The 11,321-nt window shown below is 35.3% G+C and overlaps 2 protein-coding genes across 4 annotated transcripts in view; one reads left to right on the top strand and one right to left on the bottom strand.

Moving 5' to 3' along the window:
• LOC111441906 (protein farnesyltransferase subunit beta) overlaps nt 1-6,516 on the top strand; it is a 7,128-nt gene extending 612 nt beyond the window's left edge. Inside the window, exons 3-14 of the mRNA XM_023079099.1 lie at nt 506-611; nt 815-850; nt 1,925-2,007; nt 2,091-2,144; nt 2,336-2,387; nt 3,275-3,339; nt 4,312-4,368; nt 4,607-4,679; nt 4,805-4,894; nt 4,960-5,065; nt 5,543-5,667; nt 6,115-6,516. Coding sequence (XP_022934867.1) covers nt 506-611; nt 815-850; nt 1,925-2,007; nt 2,091-2,144; nt 2,336-2,387; nt 3,275-3,339; nt 4,312-4,368; nt 4,607-4,679; nt 4,805-4,894; nt 4,960-5,065; nt 5,543-5,667; nt 6,115-6,348 — 1,081 coding nt within the window. The 3' untranslated portion in view covers nt 6,349-6,516. The remainder of the gene's footprint in view (nt 1-505; nt 612-814; nt 851-1,924; nt 2,008-2,090; nt 2,145-2,335; nt 2,388-3,274; nt 3,340-4,311; nt 4,369-4,606; nt 4,680-4,804; nt 4,895-4,959; nt 5,066-5,542; nt 5,668-6,114) is intronic.
• A 1,136-nt stretch (nt 6,517-7,652) lies between these two features.
• Nucleotides 7,653-10,943, bottom strand: LOC111441908 (carbonic anhydrase 2-like). Of its 3 annotated transcripts, none has more exons than XR_002710248.1 (10): nt 10,688-10,943; nt 9,586-9,647; nt 9,350-9,496; nt 9,192-9,240; nt 8,977-9,093; nt 8,845-8,898; nt 8,673-8,758; nt 8,360-8,465; nt 8,023-8,238; nt 7,653-7,835 (listed from the first exon to the last, which is right to left on the bottom strand). XR_002710248.1 is itself a non-coding variant. In XM_023079101.1 (10 exons), the coding sequence occupies exons 1-9, from the start codon at nt 10,877-10,879 to the stop codon at nt 8,074-8,076; spliced, it is 978 nt and encodes a 325-aa protein (XP_022934869.1). In that variant the 5' UTR covers nt 10,880-10,943; the 3' UTR covers nt 7,653-7,835; nt 8,045-8,073. The 3 variants fall into 3 exon arrangements, 2 of the variants coding, with proteins under 2 accessions (XP_022934869.1, XP_022934868.1); XM_023079101.1 differs by having other exon boundaries at nt 8,045-8,238; XM_023079100.1 differs by having other exon boundaries at nt 8,080-8,238.
• Nucleotides 10,944-11,321: the final 378 nt, after the last annotated feature.

Genomic DNA, 11,321 nt, shown 5'->3' with positions numbered 1-11,321 from the left:
TTTTTTTTTTTTTTTTTTTTTTTTTTTTTTTTTTTTTTTTTTTTGGCGCCGTTTGATGTGTATTTGAAGGTCGTTTGAACTTCTGTTTTTGTATTTAAGTAACTTGTTTTGTAGTTGAGTGTTCTATTTAGTTGTGCATCTTCTCAAAATGGTTAGTGAATATTATTATGAAATTTGGAACTTAACTGGAAAAGTAGCCATGTTTGTTAACTATTTTGTTGTAGCTTGGAATAATGCATATCGAAGAATAGTAGTTCTTTGGTTCATCCTGGTTCTAGAACACTAGTGTTTGGGTCTCCTAAGAATTAGTGAACTAGTCGTGGTCAAGCCAAGGGTCTATGTAGAGAATCTGTTGTAAAGTTTTTCTCGTGTTCTAGCGTCTGATTTCCTGATTACGTGTAGTTACTCCATTCAATTGTATAATATATGCCTGAACGTGTGGTTATATTGTATCACACGCTAGCTGATTTAGGTCTTTTTTCTATCCTTTTATGACATTTTACAGTCGTCCTTGGATTTGCTACTGGATCCTGCATTCTATTGCTCTACTTGGAGACTCTGTAGATGCTGAACTGGAGACAAGGGCCATCGACTTTCTTAATCGTTGTCAAGTATGGTCATTCTACCTCTTCTTGTTTGCACCATAAATAAACAAATCTTTCTTACGTTTGGAATCCTTCTGCCTGTGGACTTACTAACTGAGGATCCTTGAAAGATTATTATTATCATATTAGTCTTTACCGCCTTCCCTATTTTATTCCGGCTTTCAACTCTTGATTTTTTTTCTTTTTTTTTTTTGTTCTTATGTTTGCAGGACCCAGATGGTGGATATGGAGGAGGACCTGGACAGGCAAGTCAATTTCATATTGATTTCTATGGAAAAATTCTGCTGTTGTTAGTATGTGATAGTTACATAATTTCAGTTACCTGAGGGCTTGAAAGAAACGGACTCTTTTGGTAACAATGCAATGGTTTTTTTTTTTTTTTTTTTTTTGAAAAAATAAAAGCGGCAATGTGAATATACTAGTTAAAGATCCATATATTTGTTCAACTTGAGGTACTTGTTCACTATTCGATGTCAAAATTTAAGAGTTCCTGACTATTACTTGTTGAAAAGTCAGGTGGAAATGTTTAGCACTGAAACCACTCGGGAATGATGGGGTTTTGAGTATAAGAAAAATTTTCAATCACTGTGTTGTTATAGTATTTTCTGCATATATTATGCAACTTAATGCATTAGTCTTGTGAGGAGTTAATTAGTATAATGCTTCCAAGATTCTTCCTTACGACAAACTTATGCTTTATTGTATGTTCTGTGTGCATGCCTGTCACTTGTTAGACCTACTGAGAAGTCGTGTATGTGATGGAAGGTGAGAAAGATGTACAGAAGGGTAGCAAATACTTGTAGTAGACTAAGAATTGTTATAAAGTACCAAAATTTGAGAGGATTTGAGCACTACCCTCCAAATTGGACTTTTAGCCTTGCAATGACTTTTGTAAAGTAATTGGTTGTTTAAAGATTCTGCTTTATTACATATTGGCTTCTCAATCGAAGTTTGCTTATGAAGGTAGAAACTGAGAATGAAATGCAGATTGAGGTAAAAAAACTAATAGTAGTTTAAGTATAATCAGCAAGTATCAAATATTGAGAGGACTGGAGCTCTCCCTTTTCCAAGGAGTTATCTAGATTTATATTCCTCCCCTCTTCCTTATAGACTAGTTGCTACTGAAAACCGAACTAAATCTTTTCTTACAAGCTAAACCTTAATTTGATCACATTCCTTGCCCAACTCCAAGCATTACATTTTTTGTTCTTTAAATCATGTAAATCTGCACAATTATAATATATTCAGTTTTCTATTTTACAGTCAATATAGTTAAATGTATATATCTGTGGATTCATTAACTTTTCGGTTTTCTACAGTTACCTCACCTAGCAACAACTTATGCTGCAGTGAACTCACTTGTCACATTGGGGAGTCATATAGCTTTGTCGTCAATTAATAGGTGGTCAGTTTATGATCAGGGGATCAATTACTTTTCTGAGTAATTTTGCAGTGATGTGACATTATCATTGAAACATCTTTCAGACATAAACTATACACGTTTTTGCTGAAGACGAAACAACCTAGCGGAGGCTTCAGGTATCGAGTCAATCCCTAATAATATCATCCTTAGTTATGTTTCCATTTTCTTTTCATGTCTTTCTAGAAATGTCTTGGCTTCTTGGGTCAAAATTGCAACACTATATTCATCGTTCAAGAATTGATTTGTGATTCTTTGGTTGAATTTTTCTTTTCTTTAATATTGTCCATCGCTGGTTTTTTTTTTTCAGGATGCATGACCAAGGAGAAATAGACGTTCGTGCTTGCTACACTGCAATTTCTGTAAGTTTGCATCTTATTGTGGGATGTAATTGTGTTGCATTGTTCATGTGCATGTGCAAGCAAGTTTCAGTAGACAATTGCATGCCTTCATGCCTTTGAAGTTGAAAATGTCTTATTGTAGCATGGATATAGACAATACATATACTACATTTTTATTTTATTTGCCGAAGTGATCATTCATGTATCACGATTCATCCAATGGGTATAGTCCTAGGACTTTATCAAGGATGGCGTTAAGAATTTAGGTTCTAGCTGAACATTGTTGAGGAAGAGACTCATTCTTGTGATGAGGTAATGTCTATTGTTTCAATGTTAATTTTTTCCCTTAAGTTACTGAAACAAGTGCAGCAAGTAACATTAATAGCTATTTTTCTTTCTTTTCTTTTATTCTTTTTCCAGTTTAAATCACATTTGGATCTTTATACCTTAACTTTAAGGATTATTCCATTTTGGTGAACTTTCAAATATTTATTTTAGTTCTTGAACTGAAAAAAGGCATTTTGATCATTGCTATTATTCACCTACCTCAACCAGACTATGTGGCTTGGATATATGCCCATGGCAACATATTGTTGTACATTCGTAATCATGTTTTCCTTGCTTAAACAATTAACAACAAAAATATCGGAGATAACCACCCAGCTTCGAGGACTAAATAAACATTTTGAAAGTTTGAATAATAAAATGACATAAGCTTGAAAATCCAGGGTAAGATACTGGATTTAGATCTTTGTTTTTTATTTGTCAATTGTCAGGCGTAATGTGTTAATTGTTTTGTGTATTCTCAATTTTCTTATGTATGAAACGTCAGCCTTCTAATTTTTTTTTTCTTTCTTTGCAAATACAATATTCCATGATTTTGATGACTCAAAACTTCTGCCTTTCAGGTTGCCAGTATATTGAACATCTTGGATGATGAACTAGTTCAAAATGTTGGAAACTACATTCTAAGGTTGGTTCCTAGAACTCATTAGTGTTTGCATGCGTGTATGTTTGTGGGGTATGTGATGGACCTGTAGACTTCTAGTTTTTCTCTTTTTTTTCGAACAACTGAGAAACAAGAATAGAGTAAATCCTGACCACCTCCACTTGTTCTCAGTGGTCATCTTTTTAAGAAGGAAAAGAAGATTCTGTAGCAGCTAGCTAGAGCATTAATTTTTTGACACTTGTGGATTGAAAAAAATTGGGGAGTCTTTCTCAGTTTAGAAGAGCCATCGCCCTTGCTTTGGAAAACCTCATTTTTTTTGCTCTTGATGCAAGTTTTGTACATCTTTTTGTAATTATGGTTCAAGTTCTATTTATGCCACGTGGAAAAGCTTTTTGTAATCTTTTTTATGTCATGAAGCTTTGGTGTTTTTCCCTTCCCTTTTGGAATGTCATTTATTCAATCCAGTTAATTTCTTATATAAAAGAAACCAAGTGCAACTGGGAACTTTGGTTGTTGTAATTTGGCTGTACAATAAAAATCTACAGTTTTCACGACACTCTAAGTCAGTAACGTTGTGGACATGAAACTGTGGAGCATAGGAGCTGTTTCCCACTGGATGCCCGTGACTGATAGATAAAGTTGAATATAGAGTTACACTTTGTGCAGACTGTCTCTGCGCAGTGGATCTAAGTCACAGTGGTCGATTGAAAACCTTAAACGAGCCAAAAATCTGATGGAAGTAAATTTTTTTAGCAGCTATCGAAAATCTGCCACAGTTATAAAAATTACTATTTTGGCTTGGGCAGCTATTCCAGTTTTTTTTTTATAAAAAAAAATCTCCAAATTTGGCTTGTTGAAAGAGTGAGATGGACAAGTGACAAGTTCTGCTATGTGTTCTGCTGTATATAGTTTCTTGCAGACTTGTTAAATCAGAGTCTGTAATGTTTTCTATTCATTGAACTATCTGCGACTAACTACTGCTAAGTTTCTGTGCAGTTGTCAAACTTTTGAAGGTGGTATTGCCGGAGAACCTGGATCTGAAGCTCATGGTGGGTATGTTTCTGCTTTTCTTCATTTAATCTTGTTGGATGCTAAGTTCTACATTCAGTGGGATGATCAAAAAATTATATGATTGTGTTGTTTGTGTAATCACTATATAATTTGAACTTCCACAAATCATGGAAGTGGAGGGTACCAGTTTTTAAATGCTCAACACTAAGAATATCTTTTCATGTGCTCATGAATAACTTTTTTTTTTGTGTGTGCATAATTGATGTATCGACCTGATCAGGTACACTTTCTGTGGTCTGGCTACTATGATTCTGATCAATGAGGTTCACCGATTGGACTTGCGGAGTTTAGTTGTAAGACTTTGCTGAGGAAAATTAATTGTTATTGCTAATCCTGTCCTTCATTTGTATCAAGAGCATGTCTTTTGTCTTCAATGCTACATGGTACATAACAGAAACCTCTCTTCTGTTTACATTAGGAGTGGGTGGTGTTTCGTCAAGCTGGTTTAGAGTGTGGATTTCAGGGGAGAACAAATAAGTTGGTGGATGGCTGCTATTCTTTCTGGCAGGTTAGGTTCGGGATTGTTTGATTCAGTGTTCCTTGAGTTTTCATTTCACTAATGTATGACAACAGGGAGGTGTTTGCTCGCTATTACAACGATTAAGTTTGGACATCGATGAACAATCAGTTCAACCTGATGCTCAAGAAGTAGGCTCTTCCTTTGATGGCCTATCTACCGGTATGCCGTCGGTTTTCTTCTTTTGTTTTAAGATAACCACATATATTTCAAATTTTACCACGATGCTCAAGAATAAGACATCTTAAAAGTAAAACAACATCTCACCTTTTTCTTGGAAAAAAATTAGCTTGTCCTCTTCCAGCCAAATAGCGCAACACAAATTTGGAACTAAACAGTTTCAAAAATATTTCTTCCTTCATTCATAAATTTCCCAAATGAATAAAGACTAGACATTTCTTAATAGTCAATTCGCATAAAATCCAGAGGTAAGTTTACACCTTAGCTACGGTTCATCTGCCTCATGCTATTTTGTTAAAACATCCCAAATTGACAAAGAATAAACATTTATTAGGAGTTGGCATATGATTGAAGTATGAAATTTACACCATAGCTTTGATTCACAACTTGTTTTCTTGTTTATACCTATGACTTCATTCTTAACTAAATTAATCTTGTGATATATATTCTTCTGAATAGGTGCGGGTACTTCTCAAAAGGTTAACTTTAATGATATTGGTTATGAATTTATCAAGAAGCGTCCAAGTAGTCAACCTCTTTTCAACAGCTTAGCTTTGCAGCAATACATACTTCTGTGTGCACAGGTACACCTTATAGAGTTATTTCATATTACTAACTCGATAATTGGTTAGACTTCCTTTTGCATATAATTCTTATTTTCATATGGGTAGTGTTCATGTCCAATAGAATATTCAAAATGTTGCAGTTTTGAAATTAATTCGAGAATCATAAGTAATTGACTGATCATCTCTGAAGATGGATGATCATTTTATGAAACATTGAATGGCACTAGTACTCGTTGAGTCCTCCCACTCCAGATGACATTCGTCAAATATTCAATAGTGCAGTTTTCAAAACAATAATGAGATATTTACTTGGTAATAATTTTATGTTTTGCTTGCTGCAGTAATTATTTGTTTCTTCAAATATTGACAATCTTGTTATCTGAAAACAACCGTCGATAGTCCAAGGCCTCTCTTTGTGTGTATTCCCATTTGCACAGTTTGATTTTGATCATTCCTTGGATGCAGGTACCGGAGGGCGGACTAAGAGACAAACCTGGGAAGCCAAAAGACTACTACCACACGTGTTATTGCTTGAGTGGCCTCTCATTGTGTCAGTATAGCATGTCGATGGAAGATTCTCCACCAGTTCCCCGGGCAGTAACAGGCCCCTATTCCAACCTCCTGGAGCCTATCCATCCACTATACAATGTTGTCTTTGAACGTTCCATTGAAGCACTTGATTTCTTTAGGGGGAAATAGGTAAACTCTTCCCCTTCACCTCTGCGTAGCAATAGCATATTGTCATACTCTTAATACCTTAAAACTCACGTGGCTGTCTACTCTTCCTTTTTCTTTATCGGATTTATCGTGTATGCATAATGATCCAGGATTTAATTAGCCTATCTCATGGTTTCAAGTTTCGTCTCCCCTTGTATGTGAGTGTCTGAGTTAGCTTGCATGCACCTTCACTATTTTCACAGTGCAACTGCTGGACCTTACGACATTTTGTCGACTATGAAACTCATAGGGTATTAAATCTTAGGTAGGTAATTGCCTTGACTTGAATTCACTCTCTCTAAGTTCCTCAGCATCTCAATGTCAACTTTAACCATACCTCCATCAAGCTTAGTTAATCATAGCCATGGAGAAGGGAACTTTGCTTGGTAACTATTTTCATTTACCATTGGTGCCAAGAGGCTAAAGCTACTCTTTGTAATGTTAGCTTATCTCAAAAGGAAATTAGGATCAAATTGCACTAAAAAAACAAAATAATTAGCAAACTCATGCAGAATCATTCTTGAAGACGGTTCTGAAGATCTTGTCCTATTCCAAAACAATTCGTATCCTAAAATTACGAATCGTTTTGGAAAAGAGGCAATGAAAAGAATCTTACTTAACTTGAGCTTTTAATTTTTAGTATATATTTAAGAGACGGTAGCAGGTTGAAGGAAGTTGGAGATGTTTAGTATTTGGAATTTTTCCTCGCATAGAACTAGGATGCCCATTACTCCCATGTGTTGTAATATGTTCTAACTGTGAGCCTAAGATTACAGAATCCTATTAACTCAGTTCTTGGCTTTGATCCCATTTGGTAAGCTTCTTAAAGACTTCAAGGACAGTTTTCTGAAGGATCTGTTCAAGCAAGGTCATATCTATAGGGGAAAAAATGCATCACTATCCTATTATATTTAGCATCATGCCTAGATTTTCAACTCCTTCGTTCGATCGAATCAACAAAAGCTAGGATTAGTATAGACGTCACTCTAGAGTGTCGTTTTGTTTTAAACATTTAGAGCTCAAGATTAGGAATGAATCAAACTAATGATCTTTCTACATTATAGAGGTTTGAAGCTGCTCCAAAAGCTTAGTTATTTTACTTTCCCTTTTCTATCATCTTCTGCTTAGGACAATTTGTATCTATCAGAGTGCTTAATCTTTACTTTTTCTGATAAGAATGCTGTGTTCATGGTTACATTTTTCTTATGCTCTTCTTCAAAATCTAACATTCCCAATGCAATTTGGATCAGTAAAAGGAAAGAAGAAATGAAATGGAACTCTTAGAATTTGGTGAATCTGAAATGGATTTCAATGAAATTGAAGGCAAGATTCAGTCCTCAGGAAAAACAGGCTTATTCCAACATAACCAAGAAGTGTATTATTAAAACAAGTTTCATCTTTGCAGGATTGATTGACTTCTAAACGTGCCCCTAGAGCTTCCAGTGCAGAATGGTGGCCACATCCTTTACCTAACAAAGAAAGAGTAACATTTTGGTAGAGTAAAAAGGTGAAAGGTAAAAAGTAAAACAAATAAAAGAGATGGCAAACAAGAAAAAGTAACTTTTTAGAACTGGAGTTACTAATGAACTCCATTTCAAATTTATTGTTGAACTTATATACCAGGAAAGACAATTACACAACGAAAGTACATCATACGAAGAAAATCAGTGAGAAAAACCAGATCGATCCGCCGATAATAGATGGTGTTCATACAGACAAAGACGGAGTAAAGCTGAAATCAAGCCCCCAGAGCTCGAAAGTTCCATTAACGAAGTCGTAGTGACCACCCTTGAGTCCAAGAGTTCCATTCACCAAACCATCCCTAACAAATGGATAGGTTAGCAGGTTCCCAAGTGATACACCAACTGCTTCCTGCATTTACAAACATTTGGAAAACCATGTTATGAACTTTCAATAGAAAACCCATTGGTTCACTTTCCTTTTTGTTTCTCTATATTTGATTTTGAAGTGCAAAAAAAGGGCTTTATTTTACCTTTTCACAGTGTCCACACATTTCCCCAAGATCAGCACCACCGTGCTGTGATTTCACCTTGGCCTTAGCAGGCAAACCAATTTTCACCCATTCTTCAATGAAATCACTGTGTTTTCAGTCACAAATGTGAGTTCGTGTCAGTTTATCACAGAAGAAACCATCATTCAGAGCAAAAATACAGTCGAAAACTTGTTCGGGTAACTATTCTTTTCCTTTTAAAATAGTTTTCAATCGTTCTCTTTTAGTGTAACAACACGAGTTTCTCTTCTAAATTTGACGATGAGATATTGAAGTGAACAAGTAGAGGGCTTACGTCGAGTAGTTTCCATCAAATGGGAAGGTCATGAGACCCTTAATACCACCACAGGCACTGTGACCAATCACAACAATGTATTGCACCTGCACCACAAAAACCATTCATTCATCAACCAATTTTACTGTTTACTACATGTAAATGGTGAATTTAAAGTTGTTTGTTTATGTACCTTGAGATGCAGAACAGCATATTCAATGGCAGATCCAGTTCCTGAAAACTTGCTCTGTTTGCAACAGAATTATTAAAAAAAAATGCCAGAGATTCAGATTTGGACACAAACAAACACAAAATGGAGCCAAACCTGATCATATGGAGGAACCAAATTGGCAACATTTCTGACCACAAAGGCCTCTCCTGGTTGGAAATCGAGAACATGTGATGGGCACACTCTTGAATCAGAGCAAGCAAACACCATAAACTGCATTTTTCATTACGAAATCGAATCAAATCCAACTCGAATGAACCGATCAAAAGTCCCAATAAAAAGGAAATGAGAAAAAACTAAGTGATTGATACCTTGGGGCTTTGGCCCTTTGCAAGCTCTCCATACAATTCTGGGTTCTTGCTGAAGAACAAAGAAAAAAGTGAATGGTTTTCGGTTCCGAAAACTATGATCGAACGTTTGGTAACTGTTCGTATTATTGCATAAATCGAACGTAAAACGGAAGGCTTACTCATATTTCTCCTTCTTGAAGTGAATGAAACCAGATTTGATTCTCTCAACAGGATCAAAGGGTGGTTTGCCTCCGTCAGGAGTCTTCAATTCTGCTGTTATCTGTTCCACCTTTGATGTTGCTGTAGCTTTCAAATCTCCCTTCTCTCTGCACCCACAAATAAATACACATTAATTAGAAAATAAAAATTTTCAAAAAATATATATACTTTAATTTATATTCAATTTTAAAGGTACCTGAGGAGCTTCTCCAAAGCTTGAATGGCTTCCTCATATGAACCATTCCCCATATCTTCTGTCTACAATATTCAATTCCCACAAGAAATTACCAAAAAATGGGTAATATAAGAACAAAATGTCCTTAAAATTCTATTTTTGATGGGCAGAGCATAAATAAATAAACAAATAAATAAAATAACCGAGTCATTGCTTTCCTCCACGAACATAATTTTTGCTTATAAAATAGTTATCAAACGAGACTTGAGAGCTTAACTAGGTTTGAAATTGACCAACTAACTTAATTTTTATAAAGGAGAGACTATATTTAACATAAGCATTATGTAATGAGATTTATGAACTGAGCTAAGTGAAAGGGAACACGTTACGTAACCATGCACCACGTTACTTGTCGGATACATTTTAATTGGTTACATTTTAACAAATAGAACAGTGAATTGAATGTTGCCACGTGTCCTCATACTTGCCACGTTCTCGTCAGTGGCTCATACGAGCAATTCACGTGACATGCACGCATATGTGGTTCAAAAGTAAAAGAAAATGACATCCACCTCATTTCTCACTTCACCCACTATTACTTTTAAAATATAAAAATTTAAACCTTTTAACTTTAAAAAAAAATATATATATATATATATATAAACCTATTAACTTCACTATAATTTAAGTAGTTAAAATAAATTAACATCCAAAACATCACGTGTTTTTTAACTTAAAAAAAAGTGAAATTTGAAGGTGGGTGAAGAAAGAAAGAGACAGATCTATAAGACAAATTGTGGTTTATATTGTGACAAGTGTACTTTCTCTTATACTCTCTCTCCTATTATTATTAATTAAGTAATGAATTAAAAAGAAAGAATAAAGGACAGAATTGTTTTGTTTTTTGGTATAAATAAGGAAAATAGTAAACTCTTCAACTAACTAACTAACTAAATCATGCCAACTTAGTTAAACCCACTAATAACAATAATAATAAATCACTAAAATGGAGTGGCATGCATGAATTATAGACCACACTAAAATGGTAAAAATGAGGCAACCATTCGAATCTGCATCGAACGATTATTAAAAGAGAGATAGATAGAGGGGAGGTGGAGCGTACCCAAGTGGGGGTGATGAGAGGGGAAGGGGCAGCAAAGACAGGCCTGTTTTGGATGAGGTTGGGGACAGAAGGAGAGGGGTTGTTGAGCTTTGCAGAGACACAAGGACGAACGTTGGAAGAGGAAGAAGGAGAGGAAGAGGAAGGTTTGTTGAGAGAACGAAGGGAGTGAAGGCAGGTGTTAATGGAAGCCATTGTGCACTAAGCTAAGCCACCCTAAACTCTCTATTCCCTCGCCCTATTATACAAACACTCCCTTTTTTAAAACCCCTTTTGGATAATGAAAGCGAACCCACAATCAACCACAGCTTCTTCTTTCCCAGATCACGTTTGGGCGTTCCACATTCCTCTCTCTCTCTCCCCTTAACCATTTCACAACCTACCATACTCCTACCTTCTACATACCCTTCGTGTAGGAAGGGCATTTTCGTCATTTCATCTCAATATCCCCGAACTAAAATGAACCAAAGTTGAAAATACAAACACCAGAATAAAGATTTTGAAAATACCCAGATAAAAATAAACCAAAATAAACCAAAACCATGCCAGAGCTAAAATAATATTAACAAAAGTTAAGGTATGAAACTATATCCAACTCTTAATTAAAAACGATCTAATTAATTAAATATCCGACTGT

Source organism: Cucurbita moschata, unplaced genomic scaffold (assembly GCF_002738365.1).
Source record: "Cucurbita moschata cultivar Rifu unplaced genomic scaffold, Cmos_1.0 Cmo_Scf00004, whole genome shotgun sequence".
NCBI classification, from domain to species: domain Eukaryota; kingdom Viridiplantae; phylum Streptophyta; class Magnoliopsida; order Cucurbitales; family Cucurbitaceae; genus Cucurbita; species Cucurbita moschata.
This window is presented reverse-complemented; position numbering and strand designations above follow the sequence as displayed.

Coding starts and splice junctions, on each gene's coding strand:
- LOC111441908 (XM_023079100.1), bottom strand. CDS start 10,879: ATGGCTTCCATTAACACCTGCCTTCACTCCCTTCGTTCTCTCAACAAA. Junction 8,239..8,359: donor TGTGTGGACACTGTGAAAAG/GTAAAATAAAGC, acceptor TTGTAAATGCAG/GAAGCAGTTGGTGTATCACT. Junction 7,836..8,079: donor GCTTTACTCCGTCTTTGTCT/GTATGAACACCA, acceptor TTTCTTTGTTAG/GTAAAGGATGTGGCCACCAT.